Source organism: Carettochelys insculpta, chromosome 2, assembly GCF_033958435.1.
Source record: "Carettochelys insculpta isolate YL-2023 chromosome 2, ASM3395843v1, whole genome shotgun sequence".
NCBI classification, from domain to species: Eukaryota; Metazoa; Chordata; order Testudines; family Carettochelyidae; genus Carettochelys; species Carettochelys insculpta.
In genome coordinates, this window is record NC_134138.1 from 187,914,650 (window position 1) to 187,940,678 (window position 26,029).

General features: G+C 43.5%; 1 protein-coding gene across 1 annotated transcript in view; it reads right to left on the minus strand.

Moving 5' to 3' along the window:
* Positions 1-26,029, minus strand: part of BMPER (BMP binding endothelial regulator) — a 210,602-nt gene that overhangs the window by 140,204 nt on the left and 44,369 nt on the right. The window contains exons 4-6 of the mRNA XM_074986058.1: positions 7,743-7,825; positions 6,326-6,416; positions 4,957-5,039 (exon numbers count right to left, since the gene is read on the minus strand). Coding sequence (XP_074842159.1) covers positions 4,957-5,039; positions 6,326-6,416; positions 7,743-7,825 — 257 coding nt within the window. The remainder of the gene's footprint in view (positions 1-4,956; positions 5,040-6,325; positions 6,417-7,742; positions 7,826-26,029) is intronic.

The following is a 26,029-nucleotide window of genomic DNA, read 5'->3' on the forward strand; positions in this document are numbered from 1 at the left end:
AGCTCTCAATATTTGTAAAAATCAAACTATTTAGTGGTATCACAGAGCTTTAGAAATAGGTTTTTAACTGACTATGGCTATGTCTACACTAGCCCCAAACTTCGAAATGGCCATGTAAATGGCCATTTTGAAGTTTACTAATGAAGCGCTGAAATACATATTCAGCGCCTCATTAGCATGCAGGCGGCCGCGGCACTTCTGCTCACAGGAATAAGGGGACTTCAAAGTAGGCGGGGTCCTTTCGAAAAGGAGCCCCGTCGGGACAAGCCGCGTGGCGGTGAGCTGCGACAATTTCAAAGTGCCACGGCCGCCCGCATGCTAATGAGGCGCTGAATATGTATTTCAGCGCTTCATTAGTAAACTTCGAAATGGACATTTACATGGCCATTTCGAAGTTTGGGGCTAGTGTAGACACAGCCTATAGGTATCTAAAATGTTATATATGTGCTCTATAGATTGTTTTAGAACCAAATTTTCTCAGTGCAACTTCCATTTCTTTGTGATGTACAGGTTCCTTCACACCATGTTATCACACTAACATTCCATGAACATAAATGGCGCAGTTTTCTTGCACAAGCTCACATTTACACATGCAAATCAGGAGCGAATTAGCTTTATACATATTCATTCTGTAAGTGGTAGGCTCATGCAATCACACGAAAAAATTATACATGCAAAAATGAGGTTCAGCACAGTTTTAAATTCTGTCCCTTACAGGCACCAGTTCCTGTGTCCCAATTTAAACAGTTTAACACATTCAAACTCCATTTGCTTCTAATCATTTCAGAAGACTAGCTTAGCAGGCTGGTACTGCTTGTGGGAAACAGCTGCGTGGAAACCAATAGTACATACGTGTTTTTTTAGAAGACTGGTCTCAATAATTGCTTTCCTGTGAATTTCGTAGAAGACACCTGTTTCCCCTCCCTCCCAATTCAGGTACAATACAATACTCCGCCATCCCAATAATGCAGTAATCCAGCCTAGCTGTTTTCCTTATTGAGTAATCTATTACCTCTCCCCCTCTCTCCTTCTCCCCCAGCTGGACATTTCATGTAAAACTGATCCTCATATGAAGCTACTCAATAGCCCTGCCCTCTCTCAGCATGGAGGTACCTCATACCTCCACATACCTCACATGCCAGAGCTCACAAAGCATAGAGTCTGGGTAACACTACTATATGAGTGCTTATGCAATCAAAGGGACCTAGTTATGAGTTTGGAATACTACCATTTAAAGATAATGGTAACCATGGAGAAGTTTTTCACACAAAGTCACTTTCTTGCCAAGCCTCCTCACACCCTGGCTTTTTTTTTCTCGAAGCGCTACTTCAAAGAAAAGACACTTAAGATAATTAAAGTCTGACTATTTTAATATAGGCTGTAAGAAGGAAAATGTGGAAGACAACTTTTTTCACTGTGTGAGCAGGGACTCACTCTCTCAGTCCTATGGAAGTAGAAGTTGAGAAAGAGCAGATTAAAGTTACCCGTCCTTCACTTATTTATATGCTTACTGAGGGGGAAAAATATCCTGGTCTTCTCCAAACCCTCCACTGGTGTAAACAAAGGAATGTAGGCTAATGCTAGAGAGAAGAATTACAGTAAAACAGCTGGGCTTCAGTCTAAAGTGAGAGGAGATCGACATTATCCTGGCCATGTTTCAGGCACAATACATTTCCCCAGAGAAACAGAGTCACTTGAAGCCAGCTCACTCCTGATAGGCAATAGAGCAGTGACATAGTTTAATTTTCAGCAAGAAACCTTACTCACTCTGAGGACTAAATATCTCAGTGAAATGGTAATGGCATACAATCTTTCACATCCATGTCATCACTATCAACATAGCCTGGCCCAATGGAGTGACCCAAAAGTTATCAGCTAGTAGTTGATTAGAGGCCCTCGTGAGATGTATCTGATGGTACTCACTAGTGTACTGTCCTCTGATAATTCAAGAATGAATGTGGCAACTCAGACAAGGTCCTTTGTAAGGACTTGATCCAAGGTCAGTCCAGTCTGCAAAGCTTCATTTTCCCTCCATTATTACATTCAAAACCAAGGAGAAGATGTTAAAATCTGCTCCTGGCACACCTTGTGTGATCCTATCTTGGTCCAATCTCTACAGATTGTCATTCCTCAAATGTGCCCCCATCTATAATCTCATAAAATGGAAGTTATTTTCCAAGACACTTGGATATCAGAAGGTCTTTTATCTCATGACCATTTGCTTCAACTATAATGTTCTGTAATACGATGTCAATATTCTGAACTGCAGTCATTCCAACCTGAGCTTCTGAACTTCCAGTTTTGAACAGATCATCAGGTATCACACTCCCAAATACATCTACATCTATCTGGAGGTTTCAGTCCTGTTTCAAGTATAGAATAGCTAGCAAACACAAATGGTACAAAGGGGTGAGCTTCATTAGTGAGCTCAGCAGAAGACAAGGATTGAACCTTTACACACACACAGAAGTGGACTCTTTCTAGTTCAAAATTGAGGAACAAAGGTATAGCAGTATAAAGAAAATTGTTCAGCCACTGTCTATTCCGTACACCCTCTGCAGATAAAAAGCATACTTCAGGCTCCAGTGCGCTCAATCAGGCACTAAAGTAATGTAAATATATAAGTCCCTCTTCTGCTTTTTGGACTCATAACCATGTTCAATAGGCAGACTTTTGTTGTAAGTAGTACTGAATTGGGTGACGATGTGCAGGAATTCTGACTTCCTAGCTGTGGAGCATTAAACTTTGCAACCTTGACATTTAAAGATAGGTTTATGGAAGTAATACCAGTGTAGCTTCTTTGGATAAATGTACTGAGTTCAAGCCATCATTCAGAGAAGACAATACTCATTCTTGTTCTCCCAACTTTAACAGTTAACCTTAGTCCCCGGCCATTTATCCTGCCATCCATGACGACCTATATTCCAGACCCACTTCCATAAGTCATTAGAAAGGTAAGTTGTTTGTTTCTAGTTTTGTCTAACACTGAAATTTGACTGTAACAAGGTGACTATATCCATAATCCTTTGTCATCACTACAAAATATATCCTTGCAAAAACTTTTTTCACTTTATCTCCTCTCCTCGTCCCCAAAAGCCACGTGGAATAGCGCCAGTCTAATTAGGGGTGAGGAAATACCTTTCATCTAATAAAGTCTTCACATGTTACAGCACATCACTCATGAGCCTGTTCCTATACTAGCGCCTGACTAGATAGGTATCTTAAATAAGACATCCGCTGACCACTCAGATAAGAGATTCACTACAAACCCTGTATTTGCAGGAAGAGGACACAGATCAGGCAGTAAAGTGCTAACAGAGTTCTTAATGTGGCCCATTGTCTTCAATTTAAATTATATTGGAGGTAATAGGGCCCCAAATTCTGAAGAAAACAGACTAGGCTGGAAGGTGTAACCAGGTAGAAAGGAAATGAGAGAGAGAAAACAATGAGCAAGATTCTTACAGTGTACAAAATTCAAAATATCCAGGTGTTATAATGAAATACAACAGCCTTTTTTTGGAATGGATACTAAAACTCTTGCCTGAGGGTTTAAGTCAACCTCTAAGGATTAGAAACTATGGTGGGACCTAGGCACATTACCCTTCATCCTCTGGTTCACAGACTGTTTTTAGTAATAAGACTTAGTAGTCCTGCAATTTCATGATAGAGTTCCTTCAGAACTTTTAGGTACATACCATCTGATCTTGGTGACTTGTTATTTTTTATTTTATCAGTTTATTCACAAACCTCCTTAAGATGTGTATTACCTCATCAAGACCCGGATGAAACTGCTGATCTCCAGGCACACAAGTGCAAGACAAGGACAAGATCTGGAATATGTTCCTTCATAAGTGTCAGGCTAAAATTTCTCTGGAGCAGCCCAAGAAGTGAGTTTGGACACAGAACCACAAGCTATGAGATCCAAGTTTGAACCCTCACTCTGACACAGATTTGCTGTGTGATCCAGGGCAAACCATTTGCATTCTACACCTCAGGTTCCCCATATTAGATGGTATAATGACCATTACCCATCTTTGTAAGCCACATTGAGGCCCACAAATAAAAAGCACTACTATATAAAAGCTAACATTTTATAATATGTCAGTCAACACATAGAATCATTATTATCTGCAAAAATACCACATGATGGTCCAGGTAGAAAACAGTTTACTCATTGGAGTCAGGGATCCAGTGGGATAGTACACAGTCTTTACACCTTCGAATGTCCCAAGTTACCTCTATTTTGGGGCTTCACACTACTGTATATGCAAACGCTCAGACGACTTTCATTGTAACAGGACAATTCCTAGGATCCAAAAAGCACAAAACCACGCCTTACACTTAGTCTTCAGGAGACTTATGGTGAACCAGCCAGCTCATTGGCAAGATTCACACCAACACAAAGCTAAGTGAGTCCTCCAGTCAGGTTTACAAAAGGCAAGCAAAGACAGCTGCTTTGCCCCTTTTTCTGTATTAGAAATCAACCCTTTGTTAAGCAACATAACCCACAGGATAGGTTTATGCACCTTGTCATATTCTGCTGAAGTGAAACCCCATGTGAGATCACTAGGACACATACAACAGATGTTGGCCAAAATATGTCATGTGAGAATCCTGTCAGAGCTTGCTGTATCTCCCTGTAGCCCAGTCTCAACAAGGAACGAAACGTTCTCATTTAGACCCAGACCAATACTTAGATCATCAAATTCCCAGGTTCTAAATACATTGCTCTACCTTCTCAACCTACACATAGTCATGAAAAATAAGCTGGCATAGGAATGCAAGTAGTGCTACAGAAAGCAAATGTGTAGCAAAATCTTCAAATAAAGCTTGAAGTCAACACTCACAGGAGAGATTCATGCCATTTCCTTGGTATATTTTTGCAAGTTATGACAATAATAATAATGCTTTTTGGCAATCGCATTTGTAGATACAATACCAGAGATAAGTACTCACAATACAAGAACACTTGATGCATTTGTTTCCCTCAGGCTGAAACTCCTTCCCTTCATGGTAATGTCTACCTTCAAATAGACAACCTGAAAAGCAGAGTTTGGGTAAGTGTGACTTAATACTGTAGAATTATGAGAAAACACAATCACTTTCCCTTTTCAGAGATAAGCAGCCAACAATAAAATCTACTTCAATGCAATAACTTGCATAAAACATAGATCCCTAAAAAAGTCAGTTTGGTGCCAGAATGGAAGATGACAAGGGAGAAGTCTCACAGATTTACATAATGAATGTCTCTTATGGCAGATAGTTTGTGCCACATGGTGGCAGGACTCCCATTATAACAAACTTCCCTTTATAGAAGATTTCACTATTGACCACTGTGCTTGTCCACATTACATATAGACAGATATAATAGCAAATGAAACATGCAAAGCCAACTACAGCACTGGAGCAGCAATGTTCTGTTACTTACATGGTTCTGTAAAAAGAGGCTGATTTGACACAACTACCCACAAAACAACCTTCCAAAACATTTCCTTCTATTTTTGCCCAGCCATATCATACATCGAACCTAAATAATTCCCTGCACATTCAATATAGCCTCCATATTTATTCTCCCTAAAACTCCCTTCCTACTTATGCGGTGACTTGTGACCCATGGCCTCACTTGATGTTTTTGGGATGAATGTATAGAAGGTGAATAACAAGAAGTCCTGTGGCACCTTATAGACTAACAGAAATTTTGGAACATAAGCTTTCATGGGCAAAGACCCGCTTCATCAGATGCATGAATGGAGGGGGGTGGTTTCAGAGGGGTATTTAAAGAGTGGGGTCCCAGCAAAAGGGAGGGCCAGGGCTGACAAGGTCTATTGAGTCAGGGTGGAAAAGGCCCATTATCAGTAGTATGTATCAAGAGAGAGAAAAAAAAAGGTCAGATAAGACAGGGGATATGGCCCATTGTCAGTCTAATGTGGAGATGTTAACACCGAGGGCAGAGAAGCTCCTTTTGTAAGGTGTGAGACACTCCCAGTCAAATGATAGAAGGTGAATGAACCCCAGCCAGACCTACACAGTTGCCAAAATCTCTGGAATAGCACACACATGAAAAATTAGACAAGCACCCTTCAAAAATTTTAAAGCACATTCCTATACTACCCTCCTGCCCATCCCACAGAATTAAAAATATGTCCCAATTTGGGTGTTCAAAAAATCTATTCACTCCTTACGCCACTCAATCCATTCTATTTTCTTTGCCCACATTTCAGCAACTTTCTTCCTAGCCCCTCCCATTATAGTGGACACCTACCAAATTCTAATTACTCTTCCATCTGTGCATAATGTTTCTAGTTAAGTCCCTAGGAAGTCTTACCTGGACAAGTGGGGCAACACATTCCTGGCAGCAAAGAAGGATTTTTGCAATGAACAACACACTGCATCTCAGATTCTGTTACTACTCCTTCCTGAAAGAGAACAAACCAAACCAAATATATGATCAGTCGTGAGCAAAAACAAAACCCACAAAAGGTTGTTAAATCCTCTTTCCTTTCTGTATCTGCAGCCCACTGTCAGGATTCAGATTAAACCATGCTCAAAAGAGCACTTAAATCTCCCTGACTACAGCCATGAAATTTGTCCTATAATTCATCAGGTGGGAAAACCAAGCACCTTCTTGGGAAAAGGAATTCTTCTTTATCAGGGGTTCCCTGAAACTAGAAATAATGTGCCATGCAACTTTGATTTAAACCAACCAGACACAAAGCATTCCCTACGTTCTCTCCTACACACCCCAGAGGAAAAGGACTTTGGCCACATCTACACACCAGATAAATGCAATTTTATTCACTTCAATTTTACAACACTGTTTTATCAATTTGATTTTGAGTATCCTCACTTCCACAAAATGTCCACACAAAGCCAAGTTAGTGCTGCCACACTGAATGGCCAAACATCAAATGTTGCAGCAGTGCATTGCAGGAACCTATCCCACAGTTCCCTCAGCCCCACATTCTGATGCACCCCTGCTGCCAGCAGCGCTCACCCTGCTGCCTGGTTCCTGGCTATTAGCACCTATTAGACTCTGACAAAGCACCCAATAGCTCCCCATTAGACTCTGACAAAGGCTCACACCCCCTTGTCTATCTGACTTGTTTTTTCCTCTTTTGATAAGTACTGTGACTACTGGGCCATTTCCACCCTGCTGAATAGACCTTGTCAGCTCTGGCCCTCCCTCTTACTGGGACCCCACTCTTTAAATACCCCTCTGAAACCACCCCCCAGCTCATGCGTCTGATGAAGTGGGTCTTTGCCCATGAAAGCTTACACTCCAAAATATCTGTTAGTCTATAAGGTGCCACAAGACTTCTTATTGCTCTCGAATCTACAGACTAACACAGCTACCTCTCTGATACTCCTGTTGGCATTTCTCTCACGCACAACAAGCAAGGAAAACATTAAAATATTAACTCCTGTTTTGTTAAAAGTCTAATGATTACTGAGACAAGCAAAATAATTCCAGTTTTTGGGTTTGCACTCCAAGCTTAGCTCATATGGGTATGTTTTAGAATCTCAGCATTTAAGAGAAGTAAGCATGTTGTTCTGAATCATCAGTACAGCTGATTACAGCTGGATGCATTAAGGACAAAACAGCAGCCTTAACTCTGAACGTGAGCTTTTGTTTTTCTTGTCTAAAGAAACTGAAGATTTTAAATTTAGTAAAAAAAATCAGAATCTCAGTAGAAAAAGCTAAGAATTGTGCATTGGTTAACTTCATGACTTCCAGCCCTTACCTGACATTGATATGTGATGCATTGTTTAGCTGGGGATTGCCATTTCGTAGCACTGTTGTAGCTGTTGCCTTCAAAAGCGCAACCTAGAGAAAGAGAGAAGCAGAGCAGTTTCTTACTTTAATTATTTCATCATGTTCTGGAAGGGAATCAGGGCAGATTTCTGTAGATTTTCTAGCACAAGCAGCAGAAAAGGTCAAAAGTAGAAGAAGGACAAAGCTCAAGTCCTATCGAGGAGAACTCTCCAGGGAGACAGTCACCCAGGTATGGATGCATTGTGACACCTCTCTTACTCTAGTATGCGTGAGTACTTGGTTAACACCCTTGGAGCAACTGAGAGCTAAAAGGGAAGCACTCTAATTCTGATAATGTTTCTGGCCGATCATAAATCTTACATATGGCCAATGTGATAGGATTATAGTTATGTTAAAGAATGCATCTTGGAGACCGAAAAAGAGAAACCAGCCCATTGATTCCAGAGCAGGGATTATTAATTCCAGAGTATCCTTCCTGAATTTCAACTTCTTTACAAATGCATTGAGATGTCTTAGGCCAGGTGTATGCTACCAATACTATGTTAGTTTTACTACATTGCTCAAGGGTGTAAAAAATCCATATTCACAAGCAACATAACTGTAAATCAACCTTAAATGCCCCCTCTGTACAGACAGCACTGTGTGAACATGAAAGCTTCTTCCATTAATGTAGCTACCACATCTCAGGGGGTGAATTAATTACACCAATGGGACAGCTGCCTCCTGTATGTGTAGGAGTGTATTTACTTAAGTGCTACAGCAGCACAGCTGCAAAGGAGTAAATGGCCCCTTAGAACCAGGACAGGCCGCGACCTTGCCTTTTCCTTCAGGGTGAGAAGGCATCTGCTCAAGCACCTCCCCTGATAATGAGGGTGAACCTGCTCAATAGCTCTGAGAGAAAGTAGCAAGGCGACCTTTTGTTATAAGAGGACCTCATGAAAAGGCACAGGGAAGGGTGAGTAGCCGGCATCTAGAAGTGAATAGATAAAACTGGCACATTTTGGCTACGTCTACACGTGCAGCCAACATCGAAATAGCTTATTTCGATGTTGCGACATCGAAATAGGCTATTTCGATGAATAACGTCTACACGTCCTCCAGGGCCGGCAACGTCGATGTTCAACTTCGACGTTGCTCAGCACAACATCGAAATAGGCGCAGCGAGGGAACGTCTACACGTCAAAGTAGCACACATCGAAATAGGGATGCCAGGCACAGCTGCAGACAGGGTCACAGGGCGGACTCAACAGCAAGCCGCTCCCTTAAAGGGCCCCTCCCAGACACAGTTGCACTAAACAACACAAGATACACAGAGCTGACAACTGGTTGCAGACCCTGTGCCTGCAGCATAGATCCCCAGCTGCCGCAGAAGCCGCCAGAAGCCCTGGGCTAAGGGCTGCTGCCCACGGTGACCATAGAGCCCCGCAGGGGCTGGAGAGAGAGCATCTCTCAACCCCCCAGCTGATGGCCGCCATGGAGGACCCAGCAATTTCGACGTTGCGGGACGCGGATCGTCTACACGGTCCCTACTTCGACGTTGAACGTCGAAGTAGGGCGCTATTCCTATCTCCTCATGAGGTTAGCGACTTCGACGTCTCGCCGCCTAACGTCGAAGTTGGTGCCGCTACTTCGAAGTAGCGTGCACGTGTAGACGCAGCCTTTAAAGAACACTAATTTAAGAATTGCCTACAGTTACCAAAAAATCTCTCTTTCTTAAAAATCATATGCGAGTATCTTGGAAGCAACAGTTTGCTACAGATAGTTCTAGCTTCTAATTCATAAATCAAGAAGTAACTTAGCTTAGAGTTACAATACGTGGATTGGCCAGTATAGAGAATCTAGCAATGCACTGAAGGAGAAACAAAAAAGACCAAGTCAAAACAGGAATGACCTTCAAATGACAGACCCATAGCAAGATAATATCCTTGCTCATGGCATCACAAACATGAATAATGTGGACTACTGTCACAATTCGAGGGCCTTATTCTCGGTTGAGGTAAATCAGCATAGTTCCATTAACAACACTGAAGCCATGACAGTTTAAACCAGCTGAGAATCTGGCCTATAAAATCACTTGCACAGGCCAGTCATGGAAGAGGGTGTATGCCATCACAATGAAGCTCAGGTCTTGGTCACAAGAATCTGAACAATGAAGATGGATTTATTTTCCTCCTAAACATGGAGGCTTAGAGTTAAATGAAGTCTTTACTATCACTCCCCTTCCAAATTTTAATCCAGGCAATTCTTTTAGTCAGATGAAAAAATATTAAAAATTAACTCAAAGACATAATATCATCTTAAAATAAATTATAATAGGAAGCTTAGCATATATAGGGAATCCAATAACATGTTTTCCTCCCAGAATTGATAAACATATAGAATTACTTTCTAGAGGAGGCCACTAGAGTAAATGGCATGAAATGGGTTTTAAGAGATTTGGGGAACAACTCAGAAATCTTTCTGGAGGAGCAGGGGATATTGGGATACAGCAAAACAGCCACTCAGGGAGGCTCAATATCACTCACAAAAACTGAACATGCCTGTAGGGTCAAATGGCCACCTTCTTCATTAAATATCATATGCTTTTGGGAGAATCCATTGCAGCAGTTTTCCATCCTGTCTTCTGCTGCTTGCCTGCCATAGCGTCAGTGTAAAACAGCCAGGAGGTTATAGCAGTACAGAAATGACAGGTCTTTTTTTTTCAGATGGTATCACCAAATTGACCTGGCGATGCTCAGAGATTTAAGTGAAGTAAGGGTTTGTTTGTTTGTTTGTTTGTTTGTTCCCTGTTGGGAAATGAAAGGAAAATATATATGGTTTATGAGAATGATTGTATTTTTGGAAAAGGAAGGAAAAAGAAGTTTGTATTAAAAGAGCTCTGAGAGTGATTCAAAGATTCAATAAAGCTAGTTGGCAGACAACATCAACAGTCTTTCTGTCTTTTGCTAGGAGAGAAGGGGTAGGTGAGTGTCGGGGTGGGAGGACTGGCTGTAGGAGGTGGGTGGTGTAGAAGTGACAGAAGAGGGTTGAGAGAGTTGGGGAGTCAAGACAGGGGGTGGAGAGTGCTGCAGTGAGGGCATGAGATTGGGGTTAGGGCAAAGAGTTTAATGTGTGGCAGGCTTGAGGGTAGTAGCACGGGGTGGAGAAGTGAGGGCAGGGGGTTGTGTGCTGGGGGGAGGGGGCGGCTCAGGATAGGGAAAAGGGTACTGGAGTGAGGCCAGGATGGTGGGGACCCAGAACACTGTCTGGTGAGAGTGACAGGTGTCTGGGTAGGGGAGAACTTTGTCCTTAATTTCAAACTTTCAGCAGTAAAAGCTGGGATTCTCTCAGGCTATGTCTATGCTACATTCCCCTTTTGAAAGAGGACGGCACATGAGGCAAATTGGAAATGCAAACAAAGTGCTGATTTACATATCACATGCTTCATTTGCATGATTGTATTTTTCAAAAAGAAAACAGCAGTGTAGATGGGGTTCTTTCGAAATAAAATCCTGTTTTTGAAAGCACCATTCTTCCTAATTTTTTTCAGGAAAATATTCGAAATAAGCTACTCCAGAATAGTTACATTTCAAAATAGAGCCATTGGACTCAGTATGGCTGCGTGTAGACTACGAGATAAATTCGAATTCATTTATATCCATTTTCTAATTCTGGAATTTATAAGTTTGCTTTTGACCATCCTCACTTCCCACGTGCTCCCCGCAAAGTCGAGTCATTGCTGCCACACACAAATTGGCTAATATCGACTGTTGCAGCAGTGCATTGTGGGAAGCTATCCCACAGTTCCCTCACCCCCGTAGCATTTTGGGTATGTTCGCTGGTCTTGACATCATCTCCCCACATTTCCACATTCCCCTCCCAATCCCTGAAAATATGCTGATCCCTGGAAATAATGCAGGGATGCTCAAAGTTAGAAGAAAGAAGATAGAAAAGTCTAGGAAAAAGAATTTTTGGTTTACCCCACACATTACATTGCCAACACAGGTGCAGCGACTGTATTCTCAACTGGCCATACGCTTCTCCCACTTCCCATTATTGCATGCATGTGATCTCTGAAAATAATGCAGGCGCCTGGACTGTTTTTCAAAGTGAGAAGAAAGAGGATAGAAAAGTCTAATTTTTGGTGTTCCATCCCATTATATTGCCCCCACAGGGGCAACAACTGTGTTCTCAACTGGCCATCTACTGAGTATCCCACCTCCCATCAGTGCATGGAATGGGCTTTTCCCTAGCGACAGCAAAGGTCCACATGTTTCTTAGTCACTGGGGAGCCTTCTCCCTGGTGGCAGCAAGCCCCATAGCCGACAGGGATATTTGTCCCCAGCAGCAGCAAAGCCCAATATGGGCAGAGGGCAGGGTCAGTAAGTGGGGGAACAGTTGAAGGGGCCCTTCCCCATGGCAGCAGCAAAACTACAAATTTCTTTGCTGCCAGGGGAAGACTTTTCCCCGGCAGCAGCAGCACCTGGTATGAGCAAATGGGGGAGGTTCAGTAGGGAGCCAGTTGAGGTGGTCCTTCCCCACAGCAGTAGCAAAGCCCCTAGTACCTTAACCGCTGGGAAAGACTTCCCCATGAAGGCAGCAAAGCCCCCAGTATCTTAACCTCCGGGGAGATTTCCCCATGGCGACTGCAAAGCCCTAAGTATCTTAGCCACTGGGGGAGACTTCTCCACTGCAGCAGCTCTCACCTTGGAGAGGTCTGGTCAGCATAGAATGGCAGGCACATCCTTTTATTGGGTTGGGTTGGGGGCTACCCACATGGTGTGGCAGAGCATGGGAAAAACGCAAACTATGTGGTGCCTGTGGGGAAGGGAAGGCAGTTTGCACACAAATGTAAACTGCTGAGAAGAAGTTTCTTGGGGTGTTATGCAAGCATGACCCCCACAACAGCCTTGTTGACAAGTCATATAGTGGGGCAGTGGCTGGCACCAGGCAGTACGGAAAAAATAACAAGTGTACAGACAGAGCCGCGAACTCCCTGCAGGGGCTATTTGAATGGGCAGATGTGCTCACAGTGCTAACAGCAAAGAAAGAAAGAAGCCATTTCTGAGGATCTCATACTAACATGAGCCCACAGCTAAAGGCTTGCTGATCCCACTTGGAAATTCATGGCCTTCTTGTTAATGGAGAGCACCAGCCAGAGCAGAGCACTGAGAAGGGCATTATGGGTTACATATGTGACACCTCTGTAGGCTAACAAATTTGATTTTAAGATGTGGCAGTTCCACACTTGCTTCAATTGAATGTCTCAATTTGAGCTTGATGCTGTACCTGGCAGGTAACTGCAATTCTGTAATCCCCAGATTAGTGCACCCTAAATCGAGCTAATGGTATTTACACTGAAGACAATCACATGGTAAAATCAAGCTAACTGAATTAAATTCTAATTTATCTCATAGTGTAGACACAGCCTATGGCTTATTTCAAAATAGGCTCTGTTCCCTGTCTTAACAGCACCTATCTCAAAATAGTAACAGAGAGGGAGCCGTGCTAGTCTATACACTATCAAAACAAAAAAGCAGTACAGTAGCACTTTAAAAACTAGCAAAATAGTTTATTAGGTGAGCTTTCGTGGGACAGACCCACTTCTTCAGATCATAGCCAGACCAGAGCCGACTCAATATTTAAGGCACAAGAACAAAAAACAGTAATCAAGGAGGACAAATCAGAAAAAAATGATCAAGGTGAGCAAATCAGAGAGTAGAGGGGTAGAGGTGGGGGGTAGGTCAAGAATTAGATTAATCCAAGTATGCAAATGAGCCCCTATAGTGACTCAGAAAATTCCCATCCCAGTTCAAACCACATGTTAATGTGCCAAATTTTAATATAAAAGACAGCTCAGCTGTCTCCCTTTGAATAGTGGTGAGAAAATTTTTCTTCAGTAACACGCAAACTCTTTAGTCATTAACAGAATGGCCCACTCCATTAAAATGTTGACTAACCCGTTTGTGGATCTGGAGTGTTTTTATGTCTGTTTTGTGCCCATTAACCCTTTGTCTAAGGGAGTTAGAAGTCTGTCCAATGTACAAAGCATCTGGGCATTGTTGGCACATGATGGCGTATATGATGTTAGTTGAGGAACATGAGAATGCGCCCGTGATTCTGTGAATAACCTGGTTCGGTCCAGTGGTGGTATTTCCAGAGAAGATATGTGGACAAAGCTGGCAGCAGGCTTTGTTGTAAGGAAAGGTTCCAGGACTGGTATTCCTGGGGTATAGACTGTGGCTGTTGGTGAGGATCCTCATAAGGTTGGTAGATTGTCTGTAGGAGAGAACAGGCATGTCACCTAGGGCCTTCGGAAGTGTGGCATCCTGACTAAGGATAGGTTGTAAGTCTTTAATAATTCGTTGCAGTGGTTTGAGTTGGGGTCTGTAGGTGATGACCAGTGGTGTTCTGTTCTTGGCTTTTTTGGGCCGATCTTGGAGTAGCTGGTCTCTGGGTATTTGTCACAGTCTATATCCCAGGAATACCAGTCCTGGAACCTTTCCTTGCAACAGCCATCGTGTGCCAACAATGCCCAGATGCTTTGTACATTGGACAGATGTCTAACTCCCTTAAACAAAGGGTTAATGGGCACAAAACAGACATAAAAACACTCCAGATCCACAAACCAGTTAGTCAACATTTTAATGGATGGGAATTTTCCGAGTCACTATAGGGGCTCGTTTGCATACTTGGATTAATCTAATTCTTGACCTTCCGCCCCACTCCCACACCTCTACTCTCTGATTTGCTCACCTTGATCATTTTTTTCTGATTTGTCCTCCTTGATTACTGTTTTTGGTTCTCTATGCCTTATATATTGATTCTGTTCTGGTATGGCTATGGTCTGAAGAAGTGGGTCTGTCCCACGAAAGCTCACCTAATAAATTATTTTGCTAGTCTTTAAAGTGCTACTTGGCGGCTTTTTTTGTTTTGATATTTCAAAATAGCTATTTCAGAACAGGCGCTGTTCCTCATAGGCTACGTCTACACGTGCCCCAAACTTCGAAATGGCCATGCAAATGGCCATTTCGAAGTTTACTAATGAAGCGCTGAAATGCATATTCAGCACTTCATTAGCATGCGGGCGGCAGCAGCGCTTCGAAATTGACGCGCCGTGCCGCTGCGCGGCGCGTCCAGACGGGGCTCCTTTTCGAAAGGGCCCCGCCTATTTCGAAGTCCCCTTATTCCCATGAGCTCATGGGAATAAGGGGACTTCGAAGAAGGTGGCTTCCTTTCGAAAAGGAGCCCCGTCTGGACGCGCCGCGCAGCGGCACGGCGCGTCAATTTCGAAGCGCTGCTGCCGCCCGCATGCTAATGAAGTGCTGAATATGCATTTCAGCGCTTCATTAGTAAACTTCGAAATGGCCATTTGCATGGCCATTTCGAAGTTTGGGGCACGTGTAGACACGGCCATAGAATGAGGTTTTATCAGTTTTGAAATAATCCAACCACTATTTCAAAATTATTTCAATATAGCAGTCACATTGTGTAGATGCCAGCAAAGTTATTTTGAAATAACAGCTCTTACTTGCTATGTAGTCCTACCCTTAGGGAATACACTTAATTTCAGTCTCAGTGGGCAAAATTGCCAGTATTATGGATGGGAGGTGTTCTGTTTTCTGATAAATCTACTAAATGTGTGCATTTCATTAAGCGATTATCCAAATACCATACAAGGTAGAGAAATTTTAACTACTGATTGAATTATAATTTCAAGTAATTTGATTTTTATTGTTTAAATCCTAGATTTAAATCGAGCTGAGTTTTATAAAGCTAATTTAAAAGTTTCAACTATTACATCTTTAGATTAACATTTAAATAAATTAACTTATAAGTACTTCTTTAAAATGCTACTACTGGTACAGTCTCTTCTACAAAACTGCGATAGGTAAACAACCCTGTATTGAAACTGAAGGTCATGAAACTTCAAAACACTTATGTGAGTAGGAAACTCTGTTCATTTGAAAGGGACTGAGATGAAGAGTCCCATTGTTTTGAAGTTAACACATTCAAAAGTAATTGCAGTAACAGGAACTAAAATTGTATTTTTTATTAAAAATGTCTTAGTGACGTAGAATGTTTGTCACTTCAAAATAAAACAGCTTCAGTGTCAACAATGAGCAATTACGGGGACTCAGCACATTAATAACGTTGTTGTGAACTGTTTTATACACAGTAATTCAAAACAGAGGCCTAAAGTTAGGCACCTAAAACCACATTTGCCACCTGAAGGTGGGATTTTCAAAAGTACTTAAGTGATTAAACAACCCCTATCCAGGGGTCTTCAAACAGCAAATGCTGATGCAGGAGTTGAAAGCATTTCAACTTTCTTCAACATGAGCTCAGTTCTTCAGACTGCTGAGCAATCTAGTCCCCATCCAGGAGCCTTTGCTTGATTTTAAGCACTGCAATGAAACCATTCATGTCCTGCAAGTTAAGCACATGCCCCAACGCTTTGTTAGACCCAGCATAGAGTGCCCAACACCTTGCATTATTGGGCTCTATAGCAGAAGGTGGGACTGGCTGCAACATAACTCCTGCTATTTGATTGGCAGTTGTGTATGTGTGTGTGTGCTGCATGTATTATTAATAAGAATTTAGACCAGTACTAGGCAACCTAGGCTAAAGACTGCGCCACAGGAGCTCAGTGGGCTGAGATTGCCAAAACCAGGAGGGTTTCCTGGGATGGGGTAGTTTCGGTAACTGCAATTGTGTACTCAGAATTTGCAGCATGTGCTGATTGAATCATAGCAGTGCTTTGATCGCATGCAGAGGGAGCACACAGCTTTTGCAGTCAAAACCGTGTGCAATCAGCACGCACCTCACTTCTGTGCCCTTGCTTTACATGCACGTCACTTTAGTAATACTGGTATGATAAAAATGACGTGGCCAGAAACCAGAAGAATGTGGCAACCCTGTGCATAAGCAATGGTACATAAAATATCTTGTGGGCCACACAAAGAACCCTGATGGGTCCCTCACGGCCCTTGTGCTGCAGGTTGTGCACTACTCGTCTAGACTGATCTTGTTCTTTAGAGATGAGGATTTTAAACATGCAGCTTCTTAGAGAAAAATATCAGGCAAAATCTGGAATACCATTAACAAATTAGGAAACTGATGAAAACAACAAAGATACAATTTTACCCATTTTAAAGGAAGACTCCCATTGATTTCAGTGGAGCTTGGATTTTTACCCTCAGTCGCTCTCACTTCGGAAGACAAGTGACAAATAGTCTTCCCGTTTCATTATATACAGTATCTGCAAACAAACGTGAAGAATTTTATATGGAGCTGGTCCTAGTTTATTTGATATGACTGTTCCATGCTGCAGAAGAGTGGACAGGGTACAGGTGGCTAAGTGATGAAAGGTGAGATGCAGACAGAGGCTTAATTGACCAGAATCTTGTAAGCGAAAGAAGCTGCAAGCCAGTGAAGGAGGGCTGACCTGGTCAGAGCCACGGGAAGGTAGATTTGTTTTAAATGCTGAATGTTGGGAAGACCGAAGATGGGATAAACTCACTGGGGCCAGAGAGAAGATAGTTAAAATATCCCAGGCAAGATTTTCATATTCCTTTGTCCAGAGGCCTGCCTCTTTGCCCATAGTGATACTCTTTGTACCTCCCAAAACTGCACCCATAACACACTCTTTAAAAGAAAACAGACTATATACCAGCCAGTGCTCCTGACCCTTCCCTTCCACTCACACATCTTTCAGCTGACACTGCAAACACAGAGAACGATCTTCTGAACAACTTAAACATATGAGGGAAGTTTGAGACTCCTCTGAACTCAGCTGAGCGTAAGCCTTTCCGCTTCAATGAGCTTACTCATCCAGGTACAATTCTATCTTCCATGTGATTGAACACACAACATATTTAGCTCCAAAAGTAGCAATTACTAAATATATGGAAAGTTACCAGCAAAGGCAACGCTCTCTCTTAGGCTCACACACTCATGATGGAACCTCAAGATCCTAAAAGCCTAATACCTGCCAGAAAACCCCATTAAGTCAAAATTTATTATTCAAACAGGGGAACAAACAGATATAAAAATCTAGGAAAATCAGAGTTCAATTTAAATTATCGGTTTTTAAACACTTTGTTAACTCAGTTTAAACACATTCTGACAGGAGAGCATGAAGACCCAGACTAAACTAATTTAAATGATTTACACTCATTAAGACTGACTTGAATTTACAGTCTCCCCCCCCCCTTCTTCTCTTAGAAATGCTAGTATATTATTAATGTAAAATATTAACTTTTAGCTATCTGTGGTTTTGTTCCTATAAGCTACCTAGGTCCAAATTGTTCAGATAAGTCTTGGATCAGCATACAGCTTTGAGTTGCTTATCTGAACCAAAACAAACCAAACCAATAACTCTTTTGAAGTTGGTCAACTGTGATGTGTTAAGTGGAAACTACTCAATAGCTGCTAAAGTAAACTGATAACAGTAAACAGATTGTCTAGATGTAGGTCTTTGTCTACACAGTAAATGGAGGCAATATAGCTAAATTAGTTGCAAATTACAGCTTTAGTTATGTCAGTTATTACAACTTCAGTTATTTCCTGTCCAGAGCCAGGGGGATAAAACAGAGTTAGAAGCCAGAAACAGGTCCAGGGATGAGTAGCAGAGAGACAGTCACCAAATGTGAGAACCATAGCTTCAACCAGGGTCATAAGCCAGAAGGCAGCTGGGGTTGCAACAAGGGCATGTACAGCTGCATGTATAGGACAGATTCAGCAGCCACTGTTCTACTGCGGGAGACAGGCTTATATAGCAGGGTGGCCACTCTGTCAGCAGCAGTTAGCCAGGGAGTAGGCCAGTACCTGGTCCTACCTGGTCCAAGACATGACAACACTGCATCTGGGAATGAGCCTCTCAGCTTCTGTCCAAAGACTTATATTGGCAGGGCTCAGACCTGGCACACTGTATCTACACATTGTAGCTGCATAGACACAGAACTCTCATTTCCCATCCTAGTCCCCCAGGCTTGAAAGCATGAACTCCGGTCTCAGTCACAATGGCTGAATAGCTACCTAAATTTATCTTGGAAGCTTGAGCTCCACTAGCACAAGTCTGTGGACCCTGGCTGGTAGACACCCTCTCAGATACAGGCATACCCTGTGTCAGGGAGCACACTTATTCTGGAATGAGAGTATCCTAATGTGAAAACATTTAGACAAATTATTTTTTAAAAGAAGGGCACTTTTGCTCCTGAAGAAACATGCTCTCACACAGACGTGAACTGATCTAACTCAAGATGAGATTACAACTGATTTAGTTATGATTGTTTCATTTAACACATAGACTAACTGACAGTAAGTGACTTGTTTTCCCACCCTGGATGAGAATTTCATTGAAACCTTTTGCCTCCTGCTGCCCTGCAACACTTGACAATAGTACTCAAAAGAGGAGCAATGGTCTGTTAAAAAAAGATGGACCAGCAATACTAAGGCTTAGTGTCCTCAGGATTTCATTAAAATAGGACTTTATTACTGCACTTGACAGTTTCCAACAAGATTCCTGCTGGAATTTTTGCATATGTTAAGCTAATGGGAATTCTTAAGACAAGTGATTTCTCACAGTTCCTGGAGAAAATATGACATTAAGATACTGTAGGTTGGCTCCCTGTCCTCCATTTCTACAGCATCTTTCTGCTCCTTTTTTTCTTTTTTTTCTCTTTCCCCTTTTTGAAAAAAGTAACCTCTCTGTTGGCATGAAAAATATACATCAGGATAAAGAAAACAGTCACAAGACATGATTTATTTAATTTTTGATAGATTATTCCTCAGGGAAAAGTCCAGACAAACTAGTACAGAAATACCAGATCGAGCCAAAAAAACCCGTGCAAATTCAGCTGTATCTCACTGACATTAAACCTGTTGGCCAAGTTCAAAGAACTGCAAATCCCATATACGAATATTATTAAACATATTTTCACATACTTCATAATATTGCTTAGGCACCAACATCACCAGGAAAATGCATAGAGACAATTCTGCCTAAGAAATGTAGTTGTGTTCTTCTTCCATTTTTTATCTATGTGAAAAAAAAACATGTTTCCCAGAGGCCCATTTGTTCCTGCTGCTCATAATGCACTTGGTGCAACATACAGGCAGAGCAGAGAGACGGTGCAAAGTTCTCCACACCACTTAAAAAAGCCCAACATTAAAGAGACAAAGAGATTCCCTCCTGCATAGCCAGAGAGAGTCCCCTTTTGCAGAGGACCTATTGCCGTTCCATTGCATGCAGGATGTTGAGGAGGAGCAGACACATATGGGGTAAACACAATCACAGCCCTTGGGTGTGATGAGTGGGATGGGCTTAGGATTTTATATTCCTCATCATTTCTATGTTTAGACTGCAGGTTTCTGTCAGGAGATTGGAGATCTCTTGGCAGAAGTCTGCCACATCGGGAGGGTTCTCCCAACATCCCTGTCCTCCTCGTTTCACGAAACAGAAGGGATGTCTTGGCATAGGGGGCTTCTTGGACATTTGGCTCTGCGTGGACAGGCCAAATGTCAGAAAAGCCTCTCCAGGGAGGACTGTTGGCTAGATGTATGAAAATACGGTACACAATTTGCATATCTTTTGCTGACCATTCTTGGCAATCTAGACACAGCCCATTCTTCCTTCTAGCAAAGGAGTTGCCACATAGTAAATACTGAAGGCTACCTCAGCCCACCCTGCAAATATCCAACTCCAAACCCGGCTACTAATGTGACAGAATATTTTGCTTAAGAATATTCAGAGATATTTACCCCTAGTGCAGAGGATCACACCATTTCAATCTGAATTTGGGCTGCATAAGGGGCCACTGATAAAGGGCCTTCTGTAGCCATGTTTGTCAAGGAGTATGTCTCCGCACCAATTCTGCATAGTATTTATTATCTTATTTATTTAAAATATTTTACCCTGCCTCTCTCTTTAAAATATTCAACATGACTTACACAATTTTTAAAAACAATATAAACATATATAAAAAATTAAAAGTACAAAAACTCAAAGGGACATAAAACCTACTAAGACATCTCAAGAGGAGGGACAAACACACATCGCTAGACTCAAACACCAATAAAAGCATGAGTAAAAAGGATGGCTTTAGCCTGACACTGAAACAATGCTAACGTTGGTGCCATGCAAATATCCTAGGGAAGAGAAGAGGGTGGATAAGGAGCGAGACCATGGGATATGAGTTACACAGCCCCATAGCATCATGCAAGAAGCTCAGACTGCATCTACACTATGAGATAAATAAGAATTTCAAGGCTTTAGCTCCATATTAAAACATGACTGTCTTCACACATAATACTGTATCTTGATCTATTGAGCCAAAATGCTGCTTACAGAATATCAATATTGCAGCATAGGTACAACATCTGTCTTGAATTTAAAATCTCGAATCAAGACTAGTGTGGAAGTACCATGTCCTTAATTAGAATTTGTTAGCCTCCGGAACAGTCCCATATGTAACCCACAAAGCTACACGGTGAGCCTCCAAGCATGGCAACTTCACTGTGCAATGCTGTCAGGAGTTCAGGAAAAAGGTCAAAGTAAGCCTGCAAAGTTTGGATTGAATTTGAATTTGAATGAAAATTTGAATTGGAATTTAGCAGCCCAGCCCTGCAAATAAAAAGAGCATCCATTAAGAAAAAATCCCTTTGCTCATCACATTGCACTGCATTGGTAGCCATCGCACCACAGCGGTAGCAATTATCGGTAGCCCTGTACTGCAATCATGACCACTCCAGGTAGTGATCTGACTAGCACTTCTCAGGCTCGCAAGAGAGCCCCAGCTTGTATCCACTAGGAGATTCTGGATCTCATTGCCATTTGGGGAGAACAACTGATGGCAAAGAGACTTTGGGTGGCCAAGAGAAAGACAGCCATCTATGATCAGATGGCATGTGAGATGGCAGCCCAAGATTACTCTCAGGATGCTATGCAGTGCTGGGTGAAGACTAAAAAACTCCTTCAGGCCTATCAGAAAGTCCAGGAAGCCAACCAGCAGTCAGGGGAGGCTCCACGGACCTGCTGCTCTTATCAACAGCTCCACATGCTTATGGGGAACGACCCCACCATGGAGCCCAGACTGAATTACAACACTTGTGGAGGCTCTGGTATGGAGTTTGGGGTGAGCTCAGAGGAGCAGCATGGCCCAGAGGAAGAGGGCAATGGAGAGGAGAAAGGGAGCAATTAGCAGGGGACAGAGGAAGTTGTTCCGGACAGCCCTGAGCTCTTCACCATAGACCTGGAACAGGTCCCCTCCACTGTGATCCCCTCCATGGCCATCACCTCCATGCCAGTCACCTCCATGTGAGTCCTCAGGCTCCTGAAGCAAGCGGTTCAGGTGAGTCTTTATTCTGCATGCTAGAAGTGGATTGGGGGTGGGCATAGCTATAGGGTTTTGCATAGGTACAGGTTTGCTAGCTGTGCTTCTGTACCCCTCAGAACAGCATGTTAATGTTTCTTGGGATGGAGCAATTCTCCTTTTTGGAGATCTCCTCGAAGGCCTCATCCAGGCACTCTTGTATTTTTCTCACGAGATTCTTGGGCAGGCCTGACTTGTTGCAGCTTCCACAGTAGCACACCTTAGCTGCGTCTACACGTGCACGCTACTTCGAAGTAGCGGCAGTAACTTCGAAATAGCGCCCGTCGCGGCTACACGTGTTGGGCGCTATTTCGAAGTTGAAATCGACATTAGGCGGCGAGACGTCGAAGTCGCTAACCCCATGAGGGGATGGGAATAGCGCCCTACTTCGACGTTCAACATCGAAGTAGGGACGTGTAGACGATCCGCGTCCCGCAACATCGAAATAGCGGGGTCCTCCATGGCGGCCATCAGCTGGGGGGTTGAGAGATACTCTCTCTCCAGCCCTTGCGGGGCTCTGTGGTCACCGTGTGCAGCAGCCCTTAGCCCAGGGCTTCTGGCTGCTGCTGCTGCAGCTGGGGGTCCGTGCTGCATATACAGGGTCTGCAACTAGTTGTTGGCTCTGTGTATCTTGCACTGTTTAATGAAAGTGTGTCTGGGAGGGGCCCTTTAAGGGAGCGACTTGCTGTTGAGTCCGCCCCGTGACCCTGTCTGCAGCTGTGCCTGGCTCCCTTATTTCGATGTGTGCTACTTTGGCGTGTAGACGTTCCCTCGCTGCGCCTATTTCGATGTCGGGCTGCGCAACGTCGAAGTTGAACATCGACGTTGCCGGCCCTGGAGGACGTGTAGACGTTATTCATCGAAATAAGCTACTTCGAAGTAGCGTGCACGTGTAGACGTAGCCCTTGCCACGTCAGGCAACCAGATAGCAATCTGCCGTCATGGTGCCACACAACATTTTCACAAATTTTCCAGGCTTTGGTCACACAGCAGGAGCAGCTGTTCTTTCTCCATATCTGTTAGTTTTAGGAGGGTGATGTCTTCTTTGGCAACCTGCGGAAGTACGGGAATTCGCATCTTTTTTTTTTTGCTTTTTAACATGCTTCCTGTCACTTTACATTGGCCTGCAGCAGCCAGCGGGTGCTCTGTTCCTACCCCACAACATGGTTTGCAGGCTCTGAAGGGGGGCCCCCCGCATGTCCCTTTCCAACCAGCATTTATTTTCATTTTTCTTGCACCCTACACACACACACACACACACACACACACACACACACACACACACACAGCTGCTGGGCTCTGCTGTGCTTTTCCTCTCCCATGTCCCTTTACATCCAGCCTGACTTTGAGTATTTTTTTTTACATTATTTTTAACGTGCATAGAAGCCCCACACGCAGCTGTCCATTTGTAACTGACACAGGACACCCAGCCAGGACACTTGGCAGCTGCCCCTGCTTCGCAGACCTTCCCATTCCCACCAAATAGGACAATTGCTTATAACTTACCATGTCCACAAACCAATGTGCTGGAGAAGTGATGGCAAGTGAGGTACTGTGAAATGCACACCTACTCTCCCATCCTTAATAACCCATGAGTGTCCTTCAAGAGTATATTTGCACTGATAGTACACAGAAAGACTCATTAATTGCATGTCAAAGCACATCATGTGAATTGTATCTTAATTTTGACCTTCGTTTTCCAGACCCAGTGCCCTGGTGTTGCAGAAAAAAACGGGAGATGCAGGAAATGAAAACAAGATATGATCATGCAGCACATGCAAGGCACGCATGCAGTTGTAAGAACTTGACAAAGGACACTGCTCAGTGGTGTCACAGTCAGAGTCAAGTAAAATTCAATGAGAGAATGCTTGACCTGCAGCAACAGCAGCAGTTGTCCAAAATGAATGAGGCCATGGCAAAGCATACTGAGGTAGGGGCAAAGCAGACCGAGGTTGATGCGAAGCTCATAACGGCCATTACTCAGCAGACGGAGCTCCTGCGCTCCCTGCTTTGTTGTAGAGGGACTTCCAAACCAGCCCACTGGCCGGAGTCCCCTGAGAAAAGGGCACCCCACCCCATCGTCGCATTCCCCACAATGAGTGCCCTGAGGAGAGGGTGCCCACTCCTATTGTCACAGTCTGTGTAACAAGGCCACTGAGGAGAGGTCACCCACCCCACATTGTTGGGGTCCCTGCCTGTGGAGAACGAGGGCAAGGCTACCCTGCCGCTCCAGCCCCAAAGGCCATTGCAAAAGGCTATTCAAGCACCCTTGAGAAGGCTTCTTTTCCCAGCCACTTAAACATCTCCTAACCCCAAAATAAAATCATTCCTGTGAAGTTGGTGTGATTTCTTGTTCTGCAGGTGTAAGGGCGGGGGAGGGAACAGGGGAACACAAATTAAAATGGGTGGGTGAGGGGAGGGTGAGTGTCGCTGAAGGCAGAGCTGGACATTGAAAGTCCCTTGTCCACAGCTGACATGCAGCTGAGGGAACCAGTCGGGGAGGAAGGGGCAGTGAAACTCACTTGTCCCACCAAAGAAGAGCATTCATTCATTACAGCATGGTTGATTTGTTGGCATTGTGGCAGAGACATATATAGGTACCATGTGTGTTACAGATAATTCATAAAGCTGTTTTTTAAAGCACCCCTTATTGTTGAAGCATGGGTGCTGGTGGATAGCAGTGTAGATGGCTGCGAGTAATCCCTGCCTATTGTCTCCACTTCAGAATGCCATACAGACAGGAAACTCTCCCGCCTCGGTTCACATACGTTGTGCAAAGTAACACACACTGTAATAACGGTGGGTGCATTATCTGCAGAAATGTCCAAATGGTCAACAAACATCTGAATCTCACTTTCAAACATCCAAAGGCGCATTCCACAATCATTCTGAACCTGCTCACTCCGTAATTAAAGTTTTGCTTGCTGGGGTCCAGGGGTCTTGTGTAGGGTTTCACCAGGCAAGGAAGCAGAGGGTAAGCAGGGTTGCCTTATATAACAATGGGCATCTCCACATCGCCAATCTTGATTTTCTGATCAGGGAAAAAGTCCCATCCAGGAGCTTTTGGCACAGTCCCAAATTTCAGAATATTCATGCGTCATGAACCCACCGTGACCAGTCAACATTGATGTTGGTAAAATGCATCGTCAGTAAAATGTGATCTACCAACTTCTGCATGACCATGGAGAAGTACCCCTTTCAATTAATATATTCCAACACCAGGTATGCTGGGACCATGATGGGGATGTGTGTGACATCTATTGCCTCACTGCAGTTAGGAAAGCCCTGGGCAGCAAAGCCATCCACTATGGCCTGTACATCTCCCAGGCTCACAGTCTTTCTTAGGAGATGCCGACAGATTGCATGGGCCACTCCACCACCACAGACCCCACTGTAGATCTGCCAACCCCAAACTGATTTGTCACTGACCGGTAACTGTTGGGGGTTGCAAACTTCCACAGTGCAATTGCCATTTGCTTCTGTACTGTTAACACTTGCCTCATTTTGGTGTTGCTGTGCTTCAGGGCGGGTGCCAGCACATCACAAAGTCCCCTCAAGGTGGACGTGCGCAAGAAAAATTTTGCACCCATGGCTGATCATCCCAGGACTCCAAAACAATATTATCCCACCAGTGTGTGCTGGTTTCTCCAGTCCAGAAACGCTGCTCAACTGTCATCAATGCAGCCATGGCAGCCACCAGCTCTGCATTTTTGGTCCTCAGTTGGCACAATTGCTGTTTCAAAACACCATCCTCGTTAGCAGCAGCAGCAGCAGCACCACTAGGATAGACAAGTGCCAGCAAGCATTGGAATTGAAGGACAAATTGTGTGACAGCCACTGTGGTTGCCAAAATGATCTGTGCTATGATTTGGAGCATTCGTGGATCCATGTTTGCTCTGGA